Source organism: Ornithorhynchus anatinus, chromosome 21, assembly GCF_004115215.2.
Source record: "Ornithorhynchus anatinus isolate Pmale09 chromosome 21, mOrnAna1.pri.v4, whole genome shotgun sequence".
NCBI lineage: Eukaryota > Metazoa > Chordata > Mammalia > Monotremata > Ornithorhynchidae > Ornithorhynchus > Ornithorhynchus anatinus.
Window position 1 is genome coordinate 6,198,191 of NC_041748.1, and position 22,750 is coordinate 6,220,940.

At 43.8% G+C, this 22,750-nt stretch overlaps 1 protein-coding gene across 2 annotated transcripts in view; it reads left to right on the forward strand.

The window, feature by feature from the left end:
• The window catches only part of ANLN (anillin actin binding protein), a 47,201-nt gene extending 25,498 nt beyond the window's left edge, over nt 1-21,703 (forward strand). Inside the window, exons 14-25 of one of the 2 annotated variants that reach the window (XM_029049248.2) lie at nt 1,856-2,035; nt 4,940-5,066; nt 8,723-8,771; nt 8,850-8,906; nt 11,376-11,414; nt 11,850-11,871; nt 12,585-12,697; nt 13,841-13,894; nt 16,941-17,027; nt 18,898-19,005; nt 19,516-19,688; nt 20,431-21,703. In XM_029049248.2, coding sequence (XP_028905081.1) covers nt 1,856-2,035; nt 4,940-5,066; nt 8,723-8,771; nt 8,850-8,906; nt 11,376-11,414; nt 11,850-11,871; nt 12,585-12,697; nt 13,841-13,894; nt 16,941-17,027; nt 18,898-19,005; nt 19,516-19,688; nt 20,431-20,554 — 1,133 coding nt within the window. In that variant the 3' untranslated portion in view covers nt 20,555-21,703. The remainder of the gene's footprint in view (nt 1-1,855; nt 2,036-4,939; nt 5,067-8,722; nt 8,772-8,849; nt 8,907-11,375; nt 11,415-11,849; nt 11,872-12,584; nt 12,698-13,840; nt 13,895-16,940; nt 17,028-18,897; nt 19,006-19,515; nt 19,689-20,430) is intronic. The other variant, XM_029049249.2, reaches the window with a different exon arrangement.
• The last annotated feature ends 1,047 nt before the right edge of the window (nt 21,704-22,750 follow it).

Consider the following 22,750-nt stretch of genomic DNA (forward strand, 5'->3'; position numbering starts at 1 on the left):
AAACCTTACTTAAAAATCACCTCCTCCAAGAGGCGTTCCCAGACTGAGCTCCTCTTCCCCCTCTACTCCCTCTGCCATCCCCCCTTTACGTCTCCGCAGCTAAAGCCTCATTTTCCCCTTTTCCCTCTGCTCCTCCATCTCTCCCTTCCCATCCCCACAGCACTGTACTCGTCCGCTCAACTGTATATATTTTCGTTACCCTATTTATTTTGTTAATGAAATGTACATCGCCTTGATTCTATTTAGTTGCCATTGTTTTTACGAGATGTTCTTCCCCTCGACGCTGTTTAGTGACATTGTTCTCGTCTGTCCGTCTCCCCCGATTAGACCGTAAGCCCGTCAAACGGCAGGGACTGTCTCTATCTGTTGCCGACTTGTTCATCCCAAGCGCTTAGTACAGTGCTCTGCACATAGTAAGCGCTCAATAAATACTATTGAATGAATGAACCCATGACCTTAAGACACTCGGGCCTGGGCTCTATCCACTATGCCATGCTACTTCTATATGCAGAGCACTGGACTAAGTGCTTGGGAGAGTATGCTACAACCTCGGTGTCATCTTCGACTCGGCTCTCTCGTTCACCCCACACATCCGATCCGTTACCAAAACCTGCCGGTCCCACCTTTATAATATCGCCAAGATCCGCCCTTTACTCTCCAACCAAACAGCTATCTTACTGCTACGGCCTGTCGTAATATCCCGGCTAGATTACCGTGTCAGCCTTCTCTCTGATCTCCCTTCCTCCTCTCTCTCCCCGCTCCAGTCTATTCTTCACTCTGCTGCTGGCTCATCTTCCTGCAGAAACGCTCTGGGCATGTCACTCCCCTTCTTAAAAACTTCCAGTGGTTGCCCATCAACCTCTGTACAAAACAAAAACTTATCACTCTGGGCTTCAAGACTCTCCATCACCTTGCCCCTTCCTACCTCTCCACCCTTCTCTTTCTACCGCCCACCCCGCACGCTCCGCTCCTCTGCCGCCCGCCTCCTCACCGTCCCCCTTTCTCGCCTATCCCGCCGACGACCCCCGGGCCACGTCCTCCCGCGGTCCCGGAACGCCGTCCCTCCTCCCCTCCGCCAAACTGATTCTCTTCCCCTCTTCAAAACCCTACTTAAAGCTCACCTCCTCCAAGAGGCCTTCCCAGACTGAGCTCCCCTTTTCCCTCTGCTCCCTCTACCCCCCCTTCACCTTTCTGCAGCTAAACCCTCTTCTCCCCCCTTTCCCTCTGCTCCTCCCCCTCTCCCGTCCCATCCCCTCAGCACTGTACTTGTCCGCTCAACTTCATCTTCATTACTTCATATCTTCATTACCCTACTTATTTTTTTTTGTTAATGAGATGTACATCACATTGATTCTATTTATTTGCTATTGTTTTAATGAGATGTTCTTCCCCTTGATTCTATTTATTGCCATTGTTCTTGTCTGTCCGTCTCCCCCGATTAGACTGTAAGCCCGTCAAAGGGCAGCGACTGTCTCCATCTGTTGCCGACTTGTACATTCCGAGCGCTTAGTACAGTGCTCTGCACATAGTAAGCACTCAATAAATACTATTGAATGAAAGAATGAATGAACAGAGTTGGCAGCCATGTGCCCTGCCCACAATGAGCTTACAGTCTAGAGTGGAGACAGGTCAATTTTCAAATCATTAAGTATGAGTAGTTTTATAAAACCTTGCCTGGTGTTGACACTAAGCAATGCCAAGCTCCTCTTCTTCCCCCTTTCCCCACCAATCCCCTGGATTCTTAATCCGGCTGTAAGAGCAATTGATATAAAACAAAACTGCACCGTAAATCTCTATTATGTCGCATAAAACCACAACTCTAAAAGTACTGAAGTAACTTGCCTTTTTCACTTAGCTGAGAAGAGGGCTGTGTTGGTGGACGAATTAAATAAACTGAAGAATGAGGGGCCTCAGAGGAAGAGTAAATCCAGTTCTGCATCCAGCGAATTTGCTCCATCGAGAGGCTCTCTGACTTTATCAGAAATGCGTCTACCCTTGAAAGCAGACTTCGTCTGTGGTACAGTTCAGAAACCAGGTATTTACCCTCGAGGACCACCCAAGGGTTTTCTTTCTTGGGTGTCCAGCCCTTTTTTACAAAGTAGACCGCTGCTAATCCACGAAAGCCAAAATGGAGAAGTAAAAAAGTGTGACTTTAGTGATCCAAATTTACCATTGAGTGAGGCAAGCAAAATGGGTCCTTTCCAGGAAGGAAGTGTTCCTTTGTTCCAAGTGAGGAAGAGCTCGATTTTTCCGATAGAAAGGAAAGTGTCTAAGGAGCCCATCAGCACTCAGAACAGAGCTTGGCACGTAGTAAGTCCTTAGCAAATACCATCATTATTATTTTGTTTGCCTGACTTTTGGAATGAGGCAATTGAAAGCAACTTGGTCTTTTAGTTTTGGTTTTCTGCCATCACCACCCCTTGAAGTAAAGCGGGCAGCAAGAAAATTAACAGGCTTGCCTTTTGGCTCTTGAGGAATGGTCCAGGCGGCACTGCTCATCTCTATGTACATGGGAGGAAGCTGTCAGTACAGTGTTCTGCACACGGTAAGCGCTCGACAAATACCACTGATGAGTGTTGGGGCAACTCCAAGGAGCCGGATGGTTCTCTCGTTGCTTCTTATGGAGCTGCCGTGCTGGGTTTGGAGGAGTGGTACCTCAAAACATCATTGGTCTATTTCCAGTTTACTTGTTGGTTGAGGTTGCCACTCGGAGCCTAATTTAGGGACCCGAGAGGCTTGCCAGTGAGCTATAGGGTGATCTGGGGAGCTGCACTTAAGCTGAGTTGGGCTCCCGACCTGTTTTTCTTACCACTTCTTTGTGTCTCTGCTGTTCCAGGCAGAAGAGAGTTTCAGGTGAATTGTATCGCCTCCATCGCATTGATCTTTTCGTTCTTTCCGTTGCATGGCTTGCCAAGTGAACCACCTCCCTCCCCCGCCTCCCACCAAACCTCTTTAAGGTTAAGATTGAAATGAAAGAAAGCACGAAAAGTGACCCACCCAAAAATATTCAGCTCTTACTATGTGCCAAGCACTGGGGTAGATACAAGTTAATCAGGTTGGACACAGGCTGTGAGCCCCATGTGGGACAGACTCTAAGTAGGAGGGAGAACAGGGAGGACCAAGTTTGGCTACTAGAATTGGGGGCCAGCGGCTTTGGCAGTTGGGAGAGTAATTCACTCTGACCTGATTCACTCAGGTCGGAGTGAGACGGAATGGAAGGTCCTGTAGTTACGAGTTAGACGGCACTTGTCCTAGACATGTAGATGCCTTATTTCTGTGCCACTTACAAGTATCAGCTTTGTTTATTGAGCGCTTAGGTGTGCAGAATGGTCCAAGCGCTTGGGAGAGTAGAACAGAGTTGGTAGACAGGTTCCCTGCCTCCAAGGAGCTCACAGTCTAGAGAGAGGAACTTACATGATGAGCTAAGAAGTACAGTTGGTTTTCTTGGCACTTAGTAATCGTAATAGTAGTATTATTATATTATTATTATTTTAAACCTACAGTTTGGAGCTTTGGACATGTATGAAAGTACACTGAGTAGAAAACAGTTCTTTCCCTTGAGGAACTTACAATCTAATGGAGGAGACAGGTCAACAAATTTCCATTGTGAGAGCATGAGGAAAAACGTGCATATTATTGGTAACTTCAAAAGCATGAATAATGAAAAATATTATATATGAATGTGCCGTGGGTGGATGGGAGACAACGTGGGTGATGGGATTTTAATCGGGAAGAGCCTCCTGGAGGTCAGTTCTCGAGAAGACCTGGAAGATGGGAAAGGCTTTGTCAGCTATGGTGAGATGAGGTAGCTGACCAGGCTAGCAGAGGATAAGGGAGTAGGTGGATAGGTCAGTCGAAAGTAGTTTTTGAGAACCTACTATGTGTCTGAAAGAATACAGTGCTATTAGTGGGCTTGAGCTTTTGCCTTCAAGGAGTTTATAGTATAGTGGGGAAGTTAAATTTCCAGATGAGGAAGGTAAAGGGGTTGTGTATATGAGTTGGTGCTTGGGTGGCACAGAAATACGGAGCACAAGCTAGCAGAGAATCTAAGTGGAATCTAACTAAATTAATCAGGGAAGGTGTCTTATCAGGAGGGCTTGAACAAGGGGGAGTCCTGTAATCTATCAAATTAGAAGGGGGGAAGAAATTCCAGGCAGGAGGAGGATGTGAATAAGAGGGTTGTGGCAAGGAGAGAAGAATGAGGCATAATAAAATTACTCTCCCATAGCTTCTGGGAATGCAGTGTAGTACTCAGATATTCTCTAGACTGGAGAATAGGGCTCAGTGTCTTGGATTTATCATAGTGTCAATTAGGAAATGTATTTAAAAAATTAGTTGCAATTTGTGTGGGATGGAGGGGGAACCAAACCATATTCTTTATTAAGCAATTCCCTGCCCTCTGAGATAATAATCTAACATCTAATGGGGGAAGATAGGTGGACAATTGTACATTAAGACAAAACCAGATATATGCCTACAAAAATGTACCAAAGAAATTAAAGGAAATGGCACGACTAGGGAAATGAAAAGGAGATGGGGAGAGGCTAATCTGGCGGAGCGTTCACGTGTGATAGTTTCTCAAAAAAGCTATAAAGGAGGGAACGGATTCGGTTTGCTAGCAGTAGGGTGGCCAAGAATGGGGCGAGTCAACCAGTCCTGCTTTCCGGGTCTTCAGCAGTGGGGTGTGGTAGGTTAAGACCGGATCTTGTTTGAGGGACCATGAGCAAGCTTGCATGATTGGATGGAGTCAGAGAGCAGACCACCTATGCAAGAGTCAGATGGTGAAGAACTCTGAAGCCCGCTGTCAACATCTTTCATCTTTTTCAGGCCACATGGGGAAGTCTGTGGAAACATAGCTATAAATTTCATAAAGTACCATATATTAGTTTCAGCCGTGATTCGGTATATTCTAATTCTGTATGTGTTGCTTACATTGCAGATGCACCAAATTATTATTTCTTAATTATCCTCAAAGCTGGAGCAGAAAACATGATAGCAACACCATTAGTAAGCACTTCAAACTCCCTGAATGGAGATGCCCTTACATTCACTACCACATTTACTCTGTAAGTAAAACTCCACTTTTTTTTTCCCTATATCTTCCAAATTTGGTTTTAAAGTACTTTGTTTTGGGCTATATTGCAGGTCTCATTTATTGTTGTCATGGATGCTAATTATCAAGCACTACTTGTGTGCAGAGCACTATATTAAGCATTTGAGAGAGTACAATACAACAGAGTTGGTAGACAAGTTCCCTGCCTACAAGGAACTTAGTCTAGAGGGGGAAACAGACATTATTATAAATAAATTATAATATATGATAATCCTTGAAGTTGTCCGTTCTGACCTATCACACACACTTAATTTTAATTGACACAGTGAAAACATTTCTGAAGTTACATGTTTCTCAATGCTTTATGTGAATGATGGCAATTTACTTCATGTAAAATGTAGTTTCAAACTCGGGAGAGATTTCTCAAGATAGAAACATTTAAGTTACTCCCTACCTAGGGGAAATGGAGCATCTTAGTGCCCTGCTCTGCACACAGTAAGCACTCAAATATCACTGACCCTACCTCTTTGCACTTTATCGAAACATTCGCCCCCTCCCTTCTTTGCTCCTTGACCACCATCTTTTTGCTCTCTAATGGCTCCTTCCCCACTACTTTCAAACATGCCCGTGTCTCCCCTATCCTAAAATACCCTCATTTAACCCCATGGCTTCCTTCTGTTGTTTCCCTCCAAACCATTCCTCTCCAAACTTCTTGAGCGAGTTGTTTTCTTCTTCATCCTCTACCTTAAGCTCCTCTCCTTCAGTTCTCTCCTTGGCCCTCTTCAATCTGGCTTCTATTCCCTCACTCCCCAGAAACCGCCCTCTCAAAGGTCACCAATGATGTCCTTTTTGCCAAATCCAACAGCCTTTACTCCATCCTAATCCTCCTTGACCTCTCAGCTGCCTTTGACACTGTCGACCACCCCTTCTCCTGGGTAGGTTATCCAACCTTGACTTCACTGACTCTGTCCTCTCCTGGTTCTCCTCTTTTATCTCTCTGGCCGTTTGGTCTCAGTCTTCTTCACGGGCTCCTCCTCCGCCTCTCATCCCCTAACCGTGGGGATCCCTCAAGGTTCAATTCCGAGTCCCCTTCTATTCTCCATCTCCACCCACTCCCTTGGAGAACTCATTTGCTCCCATGGTTTCAACTGCTACCTCTATGTGGATGATTCCATAATCACCATCTCCAGCCCTGATCTCTCCCTCTCCGCAGTCTCGCATTTCCTCCTGCCTTCAAGACGTCTCGACTTGGGTGTCCTGCTGACTCCTCAAACTTAACATGTCCCAAACAGAACTCCTTATCATCTTCACACCCAAATTTTGCCCTCCCCTTGATTTTTCTTTTTTTCCCATCACTGTGGACGGCACCACCATCCTTCCTGTCTCTCAAACACTTAACCTTGGTGAGGGTTTTTTGTTTGATTTTAACAGTATCTAAGCGCTTACTATCTGCCAGACCCTTTAGAACAGTGCTTAGCACATAGTAAGCGCTTAGCAAATATCAACACTGTTGTTGTTACTAAGTGCTGGGGTAATTACAAGCTAATTGGTTGGACATACTCCATGTCATACATGGGGCTCATAGTTCTAATCCCCATTTTACAGATGAGGTAACTGAGGCACAGAGAAGTTAAGTGAATTGCCCAAGGTCACACAGCAGATACGTGGTGGAGCCAGGATTAGATCCCAGGTCCTACTGACTCTCAACCCCATGCTCTATCCACTAGACCATGCTGCTTTCCTTGATCCTCTCTCTTTCTCTTTCTACCTATGTGTTCAGTTAATCACTAAATCCTGTCAATTTACCTTTACAAACTCACTAAAATCTGCCCTTTCCTCTTCATCCAAACTGCTAACGCATTAATTTGAGCACTTATCCTATTTCACCTGGATTACTGTATCAGCCTTCTTGCTGATCTCCCACCTTCTCTCTCCCCCGCCCCCAGTCCATGCTTCTTTCTGCTACCTGGATCAATTTTCTACAGAAATGTTCAGTCAGTAGTTGCCCATCCACCTCCACATTAAACAGAAACTCCTTACCATTGGCTTTAAGGAAGTGTCACCTTGCTCCCTCCTACCTCACCTTACTGCTCTTACTACAACCCAGCCCACACATTTCACTCCTCTATTGCCAACCGTGTCACTGGACCTCGGTATCGTCGATCTCACCACCAATTCCTTGACCACACTCTCCCTCTTCATATCTGACAGACAATTACTCTCCCCACTTCATTATGGGCAGGGAACGTGTCTGCTGATTCTGTTGTACTCTCCCAAGTGCTTAGAACAGTGTTTGTCATGTAGTGTTCAGTAAATACCCTCGATTGATTGAAGGCACATCTCCAAAAGACTTTCCCTAAGCTCTCTTTCCTCTTTTCCCATTCCCTTCAGCATCACCCTTGTACTTGGATTTTCTCCTTTTTGTTCACCCTTCCCTCAGCCCCACAACCCTCAAGTATTTATCCATAATTTATACATATTAATGTCTGTCTCCCCCTATAGACAGTAAGCTTCTCGGGGGCAGGGACTGTGTCTACCACCTCTAATATAAGAATATAATATAATTATATTATACTGCACTATCCCAGGAACCTAGTATCATGCTCTTCTCACAGTAAACACTCAAATATGATTGGTGATTATATTCCTCATCATATATCGAACTGTACTTTTGAAGGGCTTAGTAAAGCACTCTGCACACAGTGAGCTCTCAATAAATATGATTGAATCAATATCACTATACAGGAAGCTATTTTTAATTGTAATAATAACTTAGAATGTGTGACGCCTGGAGAAATACAGGAATACTGATTTCAACATGACCCACAGGGGTTCCACATTATAAAGGTGAGAGAGGAGATGTAGGCAAATAAGGTAAATGCAAAAAAAACCCTTCTCCAGTTATTGCTCCGAGGAAAGAATCCCTGGGTTTATCATTTCTTCGAGCAAGATCATCCTTGCTCCAAATTGGCGCAATCTTTTTGTTTGGGATATTTTAGTGCTTACTGTGTGCCAGGCACTGTACTAAGCATTCTGGTAGATGCACGTTAATCAGTTTGGACACAGTGCCTGCCCCACATGGAGCTCAGTCTTAGTCCCCATTTTAGAGATGAGGGAACTGAGGCCCAGAGAAGTGAAATGATTTACCCAAGGTCACAAAGCAGACAAGTGGTGGTGGAACCAGGACTGGAAACCAGATCTTTCTGATTCCTAGGTCCATGCTCTATCCACTAGCCTGCTGCCTCTTGGCTTCATGTAAGGCAGGTACCAGTGGCCTTGGCCTCCCTGCTTTCCCTCCTCAGATGACAAGGGCCTTGAGTGTTTGCCAAAGAAAATGCATTAACTGAAGCTGTTCTTTCACCTGAACCACCTGACGGTATATCGAGTGGAAGCTGATTTTACTATTCTACAACGTAGGACTAGAAACAAAGAATTAAAGCCCCGTTAGAAAGTTGCATTCAGAAGAGGTTACAGTTTTGTAACTTATTTTTAGGAAAAAAAAGTTTCTGGTGAACCCAAAGAGCTCTTTTATGGTTCGTTTATTTTTGGCTGTGTTGGTGGTGGGAGGTTTTTTTGCTGCTGTTGTCACTGTATGGTGTTCTGGGGGTTTCTGTTTCTGTTTTTCTCCTCCTTTTAGCTTCAATCTTACAATATATTCTTCTCTTTCAGGGAAGATGTATCCAATGACTTTGAAATAAATATTGAAGTTTACAGTTTGGTTAGTATCTCTCTCCCTTTCTCATTTTTCCCCTAAAAGATTTATAGTTTAAACAAATTATACTATTTGTGTGTGTAGGTGCAAAAGAGGGAGAACTCAGGACCTGACAAGAAGAAAAAGACTCTGAAATCTAAGGTGAGGGCAAAAGAGTCCTGTAAATGCTGAAACCAAAATGAAAAACCATAGTTCAACAGTGTGTTATTTATGAGAAATACATCGTTGACAAGACTGAAGCATTAAAACATTGGTGATCCTGAGACCAGATTAAAATCCTGAGACCAGATTAAATTTAGCTCAAGTACTCCAATTTAGAGGAGCAGCTTCGCCTAGAGGAAAGAGCCCAGGCCTGAGAGTCGGAGGACCTGAGTTCTAATTCCGGTTCCTCCACTTGTCTGCTGTGTGATCTTGAGCAAATCACTAAACTTCTCTGGGCGTTGGTTACTTCATCTATAAAACGGGGATTAAAACTGAGAGCCCTATGTAAGATAAGTACTGCATCCAACCTGATTATCTTTTATATCTACTCTAGCACTTAGTACAGTGATTGGTACATAACAAGCAGTTAAATCCCTCCCATCCCCTGAATCTCTCACTTTGGAATAAATGAGGATAGCAGTTAAGTATTTTAGGGTATGAAGTAATTTTAATCAGGCATAGATATGAAAATAACAAGTTATACTAAAGGAGTGACTGCATTTCCTTTCAACCTCCTTCATCAGCAATAACACACTTTCCTGCTTCTATTTTCCTTCCTCCCCAGTAAGTACCGTAATTGCATTTTCAATTACCATACGTTCATCCCCAACGCAATAGTTATATCCCTGTCTTATTCAAGAACTGTGTTAAGTCAATACTTGTTTCAAATGGCAAGTAAATGATAGCAGGGAAGACTTAACCTAAAACCTGGAAATCACACTGGGAAAAATTCTGAAATTCTATCACACTGGGTCAAAGTTGTGTGAAATGAAAAAGCCTCTAAAACTGGTTTCACTTCTAAGTTCTAACCTCATAAAGCTTTAATGCACTTCAGTCGATCAGTGGTGTTTATTGAGTGCTTACTCTGTGCAAAGCCTTCTGCTAAGGGCTTGGGAAAGTACAATAGAGTTGGTAAAGAGATCCCTGCTCTCACAAGGAGCTTACAGTCTAGAAGGGGGACACATACTAAAATTCGACTATGTACATAATTGCCGTGGGGCTGAGGTTGGTGAATATGAGAAGCAGCATGGCTCAGTGGAAAGAGCACGGGCTTTGGAGTCAGAGGTCATGGGTTCGAATCCCGGCTCTGCCACTTGTCAGCTGTGTGACTTTGGGCAAGTCACTTAACTTCGTGTCTACCCCAGCGCTTAGAACAGTGCTCTGCACATAGTAAGCGCTTAACAAATACCAACATTATTATTATTATTTCATTTCTCTGGGCCTCAGTTACCTTATCTGTAAAATGGGGATTAAGATTGGGAGCCCCACGTGGGGCAACCTGATTCCACTGTGTCTACCCCAGCGCTTAGAACAGTGCTCTGCACTTAGTAAGTGCTTAACAAATACCAACAATATTATTATTAAAGTATTTAAAGTGTACAGAGTCAAGCACATAGGTAAAGAAGGACTAGGGAGTAGGAGAAATGGCTTAAGTGGGGAAAGGCTCTTGGAGGAGATGTGACTTGAATAAGGTTTTGAAGGTGGGGAGGGTGATGGTCTGTCTGTATATGAAGGGTGAGGGAGTTCAAAGCCAAAATAGGAGGCGGGCAAGGGGTTGGCAGCAAGATAGATGAGCTCGAGGTACAGAAAGTAGGCTGGCTTTAGCGGAGTGAAGTGTGCTGGCTGGACTAGGAAATCAGGGAGGTAAGGTAGGAGAGGGAGAGCTGGGGTACATAAAAGTTGATCAGTTTGGACTCAGTTCATGTCCCACATGAGTCTCCATCTTGATCCCCATTTTACAGATGAGGTAACCGCGGCACGAGAAGTTAAATGATTTGTCCAAGTCACACAGCAGACAAGTGACAGAGCTGTGGTTAGAACCCAGGCCCGTGTTCTTTCCACTAGACCACACTGCTTCTGCTGCCTCCTAACCTTCAGTCCTGTATTCCCTAATATCTCTGGGACATCTTTGCTTCACTCTCCCTCCTGTAGTTGAGACTGGAAGAGTACTGGAAATTCTCCAGGTGCAACCCTGAGAGGGGATTGAAAGATCCAGGACTGTAAAAAGCCTGAATCTAAATCTTATGATATGATCCCTATTTATCTTGTTAATGAGATGTACATCACCCTGATTCTATTTATTTGCTATTGCTTTAATGAGATGTTCTTCCCCTCCATTCATTTATTGCCACTGTTCTCGTCTGTCCGTCTCCCCCGATTAGACCGTAAGCCGGTCAAAGGGCGGGGACTGTCTCTATCTGTTACCGATTTGTACATTCCAAGCGCTTAGTACAGTGCTCTGCACATAGTAAGCGCTCAATAAATACTATTGAATGAATGAATAAATCCCTGTCTAATATCGTTTTAGTTGGAACTGCTTTGAATCAATACGTGATTCAGAATGTTCAATATTAAGTACACTAGCCTTCTTCTCGTGTGTGATTTCTTTATTTATTTTTTTCCTTTTAGGCTATAACTCCAAAGCGTCTTTTGACATCTATAACAACCGTAAGTATTGATAACTGATGAGAAAGCAACTTCTTTTTTTTCTCAATTTGAGGAGAGAAGTTGGCTTGGGAAATTGGTTTGTCCTTAACATTTTGGGGTGGGGGGGTATAGTGTGGCAGGCACATCCTGCCAGTAGTCCATCAGGTCCTGCTTTAATGGTAGTCTGCTTTCAGTTGGCATATTGCAGGATGGTAGAAATTGGATCAAGAAGTACTGGCTAACTGGCTTGACCCCCAGCTAGCCCTCATAATCCCCTTCGGGCTGGCTCTAACTTGTGCTGAGTGCTCACAAGCATAGATTTCCAGCCTAATTTGTAATTCTAGAATGTGGCGCTTTGAGCCCTTTTTAGACAATAGCTTGTTTGACATCTAATATGTGATCTTGTTTGTGCATCTCAACATTAATTGCTGCTTTTTTTTTTCTTCTTTTTTATAGAAGAGCACTCTTCATACCCCAGGTAAACCTTTTCAAGTCAAGGAAGAAAATGGCTAAACAAAAAAAATGGAAAATCTTCTAGACTGTAAGCCCGTTGTGGACAGGGATTGTGTCTCTCTAATGCTGAATTATACTTTCCAAGTGCTTAGTACAGTGCTCTGCACACAGTAAGCACTCAATAAATGCCATTGAATGAATGAATGAAATGGCACTGCCCCAGACTTCACATATTTGGTTTGGCATTGAATTCCCCTTTTGCTTTTTTAGCCCTAAACCAAAATTAAAATCCAAATACCATCTATCCCATGCACTTAGTACAGTGTTCTCTGCACACAGTAAACGCTCAATAAATACGATTGAATGAATCATTCATATCTTTAGACACCCCAGTCCCCTGCCCTCTAAGTATCTACCATAAATGTAACACTCCAAGTGCCTGAAAAATGAGTTCCCCCTTCATTTAACTTTAATTTCATCCTCTAGACTGTCAGCGCACTGTGGGCAGGGAACATGTCTACCAACTCCGTTATGTTGTCCTCTCCCATGCGCTTAGTACAGTGCTCTGCACACAGCAAGCACTCAATAAATATCAATGATTAAAGTGTGGGGTTCTGAAGATTAAAAATGGGGGAGGAAGAAGATCTGTCAATGGAAATTGTTGCATCTTTGGCTTTTAAGAATATGTGCAAATTGTTGGAATCCAATTTATTTTTATTTTTTTCCCCTTCACTACAGTGGTAGCCAGTCCAGGTGGCCTCAATGCAGTTCGGACCAGCAACTTCACCCTTGTTGGATCTCATTCTCTCTCACTGTCTTCAATAGGGAACACTAAATTTGTTTTGGACAAGGTAATCAAGATTCATTTATAATGGACTGTTCTATTTGGAACTCTACTTTATTACCCTCCCAAAAGGGAGTTATTTGTCAGTCACTCTAAAAATGATGGCTGGAAATAGGAAAATAATTACGTGGTCACACCGGCCTGTTTTCTTAGGCTTTGATCTGAAATTAGTTCTGCCTTGACTGTTTTGAAAAGCTCCCTTAAAGTTATATCACATTCTAAAGTGAGCCGGGTCCTATTTCTGGCCTTGGGAGTAACTACTGCTATCATGGTGATTTCTCTTCAGCTCTCTATTTCACTGATTATTTTGTTTGTTTTTGTACTCGTATTTTACCCCGCAAGCCTGTGGGTAACGAATGCTCTGCTGGGCCCTGCTGGCCTGATGATACTAATGTTTGTGGTTAACAAGTGGATGTACCACCCTTAAATCTCTCAAATTCTGGGCAGCCCCAAACCCTGGACCCTTAGGAGATTCCACCCTTCCCAGCAACGGAACTCTGGAGAACTGCGTCCTCCTGGCGACATGCTTGAAATGTTCACACCTCCTTCACGCAGCAATGGACCCCTTCTGCCTCCCCTCCTCTCCCCCAACATAGGGCAGCATCACGCTCAAGTCATGCTCTCCAGCAATCAATCAGTCAGCTGTATTTATCGAGCTCTGTGTGCACAGCACTGTACTAAACGCTTGAGAGAGTACGCTACAACCGAGTTCTAGACACATTCCCAGCAGGGGTGTCCCTGGGCTGTGGTGTTCTGTGAAAAAGGTGAGAAAGTAGTGCCCAAACTGACTTCTGGAGCATTTCATCTCTGGGTGTAATTACTTAAGAAACCCTCAAGATGTAAAGCGATAAAGGACTATTCACCTTCAGGCACAAGGCTTAAAAGGAGTCCTAAGATAAGGCCTTCAAAGGGAAAATTAGCATATGGAAAATGACATTTTCAAAGGAATTTTGAGATGAGGCAGCTAAGTAGAAAAGTGTCAAGGCAAAAGTTCTCTACCCCGGGATGTGAAGAGTGCATGTTTTGGAATGCATAACCAACCTGAAGGAAAGATTCTAAAATGTTTTGCCAATTAGCCTTTTAATGAATTTCCAGCTACTTACTGAATTGCAATGATGCTGGTATTGCTTTTTTATTTATTTTTTTATAGATAAATTATGATGTTAAAGAAAGACAGCTACTGGGCTATATGTTCCAGGAAAAGGTTGCCATTTTTACTTTGCTTGTGACTGATCAGTCTGATCAATACAAAATCCCTATCTCAGGTGCATGTTGCTTTTGCCGACACTAACTTCTCTTGAAATAGCAAGGCAAGATTAAATGACTATAATCCCACACTTTTATCAGTTACCCTTCTTCTAGATTTTTGCGAATCAGTTGTTTTTTTTTTTTACAACTGGGCATTTTGCTGTATTCTCTTTTTTTTTTTTCCTTGCATGTATGGTATTTGGGTTTCCCTCTTCTATCCTTGACACGGTATCCCTTTAATTCCAACCTCTGAACCCCTAAGGGCAAGTATTACCAGTTATAAAATTCCACTCTTCCATAGTACTTGCCCAAGGGGGTTAGAATTAGAAATTATTAGAATTAGAAAACTCATTGAGGTACCTGGTTCAGTAAAAAGGAACAAAATCAAACCCCACTAACCAATCTACAGAATTAATCCAATAAAAATGGGTGAAAGTCCCTGGACAGCAGCTAGGGAAGATCCATGGAAAGAAATCCCCCGAAGCATGCAGTGCCTATGGAAAAAGTGTGTAAATTCTCCTGTGTACCAAAGGGCTACACCTTTGGGAAATAGAGGCAGAGTGCCTTGTGAAATCTTCATGAGGAGTACATGAAGCTGCTTCTAGCTTCCTTCAGAAAGAAGCGAAAATGGAAGCTGTAACTTTAAGATGGCTACGAAAAGCATTTCTCCCTCACAGGAAGTAGAACTGGCATGAGAGAAGAAAAGGAGGAGGGTGGAAATCTTCTGAAATATTGCCGCACACCCTAGAGTTGCTAGGGGAAATTCGACTCCAACTTATTTTATCGAAGCAGTGGGGCCTAGTGAAAAGAGCAGAGGCTCTGGGTTCTAATCCTATTCCTGCCCCTAGTCTGCTCTATGACCTTGGCCACCTCACTTCTATGAGCCTCAGTTTCCTCATCTGTAAAATGGGGATTAATTCCTACTTCCTCCTCAAACTGTGAGCCCCATGTGGAGAGGAACTTTGTCCACTTGACCATCTTATAATGACACTCCAGTGCTTAGTGCAGTGTTTAAGTGCTCACTGTGTGCCAAGTGTTATTATTATTATTATCATCATCATCAACATTGTTATATTATTATCCCAAAAAGCAGGAGCTGTCGCTCATGGATGCATTATTTTTATGGTATTTAAGTGCTTACTATGTACCGAAAGGCAAATGTACTAGTCGCTGGAGTAGATACAAGTTATTCGGGTCGGACACTGTCTGTGACTCCCATGGGGCTCACAGTCTAAGTAGGAGGGAGGACAGGAATTGAATCCCCATTTTGCACGTGAGGAAACTGAGCCACAGAGAAATGATTTGTCCAAGGTTACACAGCAGGCAAGTGGTGGAGCTGGGATTAGAACTCACATCCTCTGGCTCCCAGGCCAAGCTGTGTCCACTGGGCCAAGTTGCTTCCCAATGCGTTGTAATGTGATCCCAAAAGCAAACTTTCAGAGGGTTCAAATTCAATTGTAGGACTCCCTTCCTCACATCCCTCATTTTTAGGCCAACCTGGTCAATGGCCTCTATGAAAACAGATTACCACGCGATAAGCCACCTTTACAACTTCAGAGACCAGCCTTGGTAACCAAAGTTTTAACGATCTTTTTGAGCGTAAATTCCATCTCAGGTCTGTTAAACCCTTTAAACACTCGATATGCACCTCGGTCCCACAGCACTTATGTACAGATTGGTAACTTATTTTAGCGTTGGTCTCTCCCCTCTTTTGACTGGAAGCTCCTTACGGGTAGTGTCTACCAACTCATTGCAGTCTCCCAGAGCTTAATATTGTGTTCTGCACACTGTAAGCGCTCAATAAATTTGTTGGACCGATGAATGAGTCCTAACGTTCAATTCTTCATTTGGATTGTGGGTGTGAAAAGAGAGCAAGGGACTCTGAGGAGCATGGGAACTGAATGGAGAGATGGGGGGAACCTCAAAGAGCTACAGTCAGGAAATCCCCAATTTGAGCTTCTTTTGTTTAATTATATCTAAGGGCTTACTGTGTGCCAGGAACTGTACTAAACACTGGGTAGATAGAAAATAATCAGAATGGACACGGTCCCTGTCCCATGTGGGGCCCCCAGTCGTAATCCCCGGTTGAAAGATGAAGTCGAGGCACTGCAAAGTTAAGTGACTCGTCTACGGTTCCGCAACAGACGTGGCTGATCTCGGCTTAGAACCCAGGTCCTCTGACTGCCAGGTCTGTGTTCTTACCGCTAGGTTACACTGCTTGCCTTCAGCACTGCGTGCAAGTTCTAGCCTTGCCGAGGCCATTCATTCAATAGTATTTATTGAGCGCTTACTAAGTGCAGAGCACTGTACTAAGCCATGTGAGGCTGGGAGTTATGCTGAAAAGCCTGCGGAGTTGGCACTAAGGGGTTGAGGATGTGGATGTTCTTTCGCATCAAGGGCGAGGAGAGCCGGGAGGGAATCCGAGCGGTGTAATGAAATCTTAAAACGGGTGAAGGGGATCCAGAGTTGAGGGACTTGAGAACCGTTTTTAGTGGCTGGAAAGACGTGGAGAAGTTGTCCAAGGGAGTCTGAAGAAGATGCCGACGGTGAGATCCCATCCGCATACGCAAGGGGACTTGAGGAGACCGAGAAGAAACAGACACTTCCTAGAGTTATACTCCTGTAATGAGTTCCTTGCCGTGCTAATAAGTAGCCTTATTTGGGGACTGTTTATTTGGAGTCTGCTTCTTGATATTCTGGTGTTTTTTGTTGTGTTTTGGGAGGGGTTTTTGTTTTTTTCCCCCCAATTCTTGAGTGGACTGGTTTCTCTGTTTAGATGGCTACAGATCAATACAGGGAACAGATCTCTAAATAGATCTTCCTAACACTATAGGAAATGTCCAGCTATCTCTGAAGCATTTCATCTCAACTCTGTCTTTCTGCTTCTTTGTCTTAACGCTGATACGTGGCAAAGGCCCTTTTAGTGTGGGTTATTGGTACACTATACAATCCTCTCAATTTAATTGAAAAATATTGCTTGCTTTTTTGTTTGTTTTTCACAGGTACCTTTCTTGTCTCCTTTGGAAGGTCATATTTATTTAAAGTTAAAATGCCAAGTGAATTCACATATTGAAGAAAGGGGTTTTCTGGTAGGTAAAAATCACCGAGTTTCTCTTTACTCCCTTTGGTTTGTGTACTTTACACATAGAATTTTGGCTCCCCGGATTTCATGTTCAGAAGCATTTTTATATCCTGGCAGCATTAACGTTCTCGTTCCGAAGCTCTTAGTGCAATGCTATGTCCTCCGTAAGCGATCGATAAATACCATTGACAGGAGGCGCTCCAATTTTTTGGCTCAGGAACAGCCTAATTACAGTATTCAGTTCTCCAATGTGGCTACTCAGATAAGCCCCGGTAATTGAACACAAGAGGGAGCTGAGTCACCACACAACTTTTCATCTACTCGTGTCCCTGACATTAAATTATAAGTGGGAAGCAGCGTGGCCTAGCGGGATGAGCCTGGAGTCAGAAGACCTGGGTCTTAATCCCGGCTCTGCCTCTTGTCTGCCCTGTGACGTTGGACTAGTCATTTCACTCCTGTGCTTCAGATTCCTCTTCTGGAAAATAAAGATTAAATCCTCTTTCTGCCTAGTTAGACTGGGGCAGTCTGTCAATCCATTTATTGAGCGCTTACTGGGTGCAGAGTGCTGTATTAAGAACTTGGGAGAGTATACTATAACAGTCACATTCCCTGTCCACAATGAGCTTAGAGGGACAGGGACTGTGTTCAGTCTGAATTGTCTTGTAAAAATCCAGCTTAGTAAGTGCTTTACCATTATTATCATCACTGCAACTATTTTGTGCTTGAAATGTCTTCAGAGCAGAGAACAGGGCTGCTGATTCTGCTGGGCCCTCCCAAGTCCTTAGTACGGCTCTTCATGTACCTTAATGTCTCAATAAGTACTACTGACTGAAATGGTTTACCTTTTCTCTCTCTCCCTTTCTTTTATCCTGGATTGGTTTAAGCAGCAGGGATTGAGGGTTACCATGCTTTCGGCATCAAAGGAAACGGGAAAATCTGTAAATATTATGGAAAATGAAAATGCAGGTTTCAGTCTGTTCTGAATCTGTTTCTTGATGGAAGCTATCCTTTGGTTTATATAAACATATCGTTGCCTTTAAAATGATTTCCTTAAGCCTGTGTTTCAACATCACACTTATTAGAGGCACAGAAAGGACATTGGCTATCGGCCATTTCTGTATAAGCATCAGGACCGTCTCGCACCCACCTCCCTAATAATAATTAAGTGCTTACTATGTGCCGATCACTGTTCTGAGCACTGGGGTAGATATGAATTAATCAGGTTGGAGACAGTCCCTGTCCCACATGGGGCTCACACTCTTAATCCCCATTTGACAGGGGAGGGAAATGAGGACCAGAGAAGTGATGTTTCTTGTCTGCCGAGTGACCCTGGGCAAGTGGCTGTGCCGGGATTGGGACACCGGGCCTCTCTGACTCCCAGGGCCCGTCCAGTCCAAGAGTAGATGGAAGAAAGACTGGCTGGGACAGAGAGCTAGAGACCCAGTTTTGGGAAGACTAGCAAGTAGGACTGCCTCCAGTCTTCTCCACCTCTTTCTCCCAACTTGCCTCTCAAACCAAATGACAGACCACTGACCCGGTTTGTGTTTGAATATGCCGCTGCTCCCAACTGTAGCGGAATGCATTGACCTGGTATCTAGTGCTAGACTTTGTGAATTGAACTGCAGGTAAGCAAAAAATTGCCCTGGGAAGCGTGAACCATTGCCAAACCACTGCTGCCAAAATTAGAAACTTCCAGAAGCTCATCTAGTTCTTGGCTTCCGGCAAATCTGTCAGAATTGGGCTAGGAGCCTGAACGAGACTCCTGTCAATCCTGGGACCTGCGGAGGAGTCCGTGCTCAGACTTTACCATCTTGTTACGAATGTGGTGCTTGCCTGGGTCTCATTACCGGGTAAAGGTTCCCATTTCCATTTTGCAGACCATATTTGAAGACGTTAGCGGCTTTGGCGCCTGGCATCGACGTTGGTGCGTTCTTTCTGGCTACTCTATCTCCTACTGGACCTACCCGGATGACGAAAAGCGAAAGGTAGCAAAACCGATTTGCTGGTCACTCCCCAGTGTATAGACTAGAAGAATCAGATTATAACGCCATTCGGGGAACTGATGGATAAGTGGGGCTGTGCTCAACTGTCAGGAGGGGAGAACGCTTGTAGCATGTCGTGTTGGAATTTCTCCTCGTGAACGACAGAGATGAGTGAGGAATCCTCCACGCAGCAGCCCAACTCATCTTTCCGAGCCAGTGTTTGGCCCTAAAGGCACCTGTCTGAGGAGTAGTTTCCTCTTTATTTTTTATATGGTGGGAGAGAAGCGCTCCAGACCAGAGGTAGAACATGGGCGAGAGGTCAGCGGCAAGAGAGACAAGACCAAGGTACAGTGAGAAGGTTAGCATTAGAGGAGAAAAGTGTGCAGGTTGGGTCATAGTAGGAGAGTAGCGAGATGAGGTAGGAGGGGGCAAATTGACTGAAGTCTTTAAAGCCAGTGGTGAGGAGTTTCTACCGGGTCCAATATTTCCACTCAAAGTATGTTTTCTTCCTAGAACCCCATGGGGAGACTGAACTTAGCCAACTGTACAAGTCGTCAGATAGAACCAGTCAACAGAGAATTTTGTGCGCGACGCAACACTTTTGAATTAATCACCGCCCGACCACAGAGAGACGACGACAGAGAGACTCTCGTTAGTCAATGCCGGGACACGCTTTGCGTTACAAAGTATGTATTTAATCATAAAGTTCCACACCAGTCACTTTCCATCCTTACAGCGGTAAAAAGGGTAGGGTAACTTGGGCTTTGGAATGGGTCAGACTGTCATATCCTTATGTGACAACGTAACATTTTCGTTACTGTCTCCAGTGGGAAAACAACTACCTTCTCATTCATTAATGAGAGATGGGTGAATTTGTTCTTGAGTGATGTGATTTTGGTGAAGAAAGAGGGGGCTTTGGAAACCTGTATTTTGCAGACCTCGATGGGCTTTTTTATTAAGGTATTTGTTTAGCTTTTATTAGGTGTCAAGCACTATTGTAAGTGCTGGACTTTAAAAGTGAGTAAAGGTAAAAATGGATGTCACTTGTCAAATCGCCTGCCCGTTAAAGGAAAAGCAGGCAGGTTTCCCTGTGGGGCAGGGGGTGAGAGGGTAAGAGTTTTTGGTCCCAAATGTGTGAGAACAAGAAAATCAATCCAACCGCGGCAGGAAGCACTGGAAAGAGCACCGGGTTTGGGAGTCAGAGGACCTGGCTTCTAATCCTGACCCTGCCACTTGCCTGCTGTGTGACCTGGGGCAAGTCACTTCATTCTCTGTGCCCCGGTTTCCTCTAATGTATCCCGCCTTAGATTGCGGGATGGAGACTGTGAGAGCTGATAATCAGGTATCTACCCCAGCGCTTAAAACAGTGCTCGACACAGAGTAAGCACTTAAAATACAAATATAATGATAATAACCTTCTCGTTCTAGGAACTGGTTATCGGCCGATACTAAAGAAGAACGGGACCTCTGGATGCAGAAGCTCAACCAGGTCCTTGTGGACATTCGTCTCTGGCAACCGGATGCTTGCTACAAGCCAGTCGGGAAACTTTGAGCTCTTGGGATATGCTTTGTCCGTCTGCCATTATAAATTCACTTTGCTTATATTTTATACTTCAGGAGTTGGGAATTTCTGGTTGCATTTTAATGCTTTAAAATCTGAAGAGGTATGTGCTAATATCTATTACACTATACAGTATTTATGTCCCCCTGAGTGCAAAACTGTCCCCTTGGTCATCTTCAGATGCACTGGGATGCGACTCAGCTCTTTGGAGCTAGATATGCTAAATATGAAGGTAGAAATGTAGTTAAGCAGGCAACTACGAGACCTCAGGATGTTTTGATTCTCCCTTTGAGAGACTGACTTGGCGGTCTGGCGTGCAAAGAGTTGAATGGCTAAGGAAAGGTAAAATATTGTGGCCCTCCGTGTTCTTACTTACTAGTCTCGCTGCTTCTGCTGTTGCTGCTGGTCCCGATCATTCGACTAGAGCAGTACTGAAGCTGACTTTTACACAAGTTTCTAGTAAGAGTGCTAAGCCTCTTTTTGTTTTGTTTTAATGGAATCATTTGACTTAAATCTGCCTCTTCAGAAACACTGCATGATAAATATTACATAATTTTCAGATCAATCTGTTCAAGCACTTGATGCATGATTTACAGGTATTCAGTTATTACGTATGCAGTATGGTGCACATTTTCCTAGAAATCATATCTCCCCCCTCCCCCCCCCCATCCCACCCCAGTTTTGCCAAATAGCTTAGAAATCTTCCAAAGTGGGCATGTGGGTTGGTTCTTACTGGTTCTGAACCAAGAACAAAGGTAATTTGTGAACTCTTATCTAAAGTAACTCTCACAAAGCTGCTATGCATTAATGTTTTTCTGGACAAAATATGTCTGTGACCTAACTGAACAGAATAGAAGAAGTCTGACTTAGAACAACTGGTCAGAGAAAATGTTCACCTAGCTGGGCAATTCTCAAAAGTAAAGCTATTAGGTGCTTTTCATTAGGCATCGGTTTACTAACTTTAAATACCGTCTGAGTGCTCTTACTTCAGTGCTCAAGCACTATCTTCTATGGAAACACTAAACTTTGTCAACTGTACCTTACTCTTTGCTGTGATTTTATATTCTCGTTTTGAATGTTCTCCAGAATTATGTATTATAAAAATATATTATGTTATAAACAATAAATGCTTTTGCATATCAAAGAAATGGGAGTTAATGTGCATTTGGAGGAATAAATGCAGAGCAGCTATGGGGAAGCGAGCACATATTTACCTAGAGGAAAGAGCAAAGGTTTGGGAGTCAGAGGCCCTGGCTTCATGTCCTGCCTGCTGTGTGATCTCGGGCAAGTCACTTAACTTTTTGGTGCCTCTGATTCTTCATCTGTAAAAAGGGGGTGACAGAGCTGTTCTCTGCCCAACTTAGTCCAGGAGCTTCGTGTGGGGCAGGGACTGGGTCCTACCAAATTGTCCTATTTCTACCCTAGCACTCAGTACATTGACCTAGAGTAAGTGCTTCACACATACCCCACTTATGACTCCTCTCTAAATCTACTACTGAAGCAAGAAGAGGGAAGCGTGACATTGTATTGACAGAAGGAAATTGAGACCTTTGTTTTGGTAGCATAAGATAGAGTGGGCTTAAGGGATATTTCCTTCCCAAGTGCTTGACTCTGCTTTACCAAAAAAAATAATTGATAGGCAATGGTAAAGTTAGTTTTGTCCAGAGAAGCTCCAATACTATCAATCCTCATTCCAATAGCTTCCTTTTCTTGCCTCAAGAGTAAAAGAAATGGAAGCCATTCCACTGAGGCCAGTAATGCATATGTTGGGGAGATGAGCTGGCAATTTAACACCATTCTTGCTTTCTCTCTTATTTTTTGTGGAAAAGCACTTACTATGTGCCAGACATCGTACTAAGTGCTATTTATTAAGTGCGATAGAGTCGTTTCCGATTCATAGCAGCTCCATGGATACACTTTCTCCAGAACGTCCTCTCCTCTGCCATAATCTGCAACCTTTCTAACATTCTTCCATCATCGTTATTAGGATCTCCATCTAGCTGCCGGCCTGCCTCTTCCACGTTTTCCCTGGACATTTCCAAGCATTAGTGTCTTCTCCAGAGAATAAGTCCTGATTATGTATCCAAAATATGCTAATCTAAGTCGAGTCATTTGGCCTTCCAAAGACCACTTTGGATTAATTTGCTCTAAAATCCATTTGTTTGTTTTTCAGGCAGTCCATGGTAT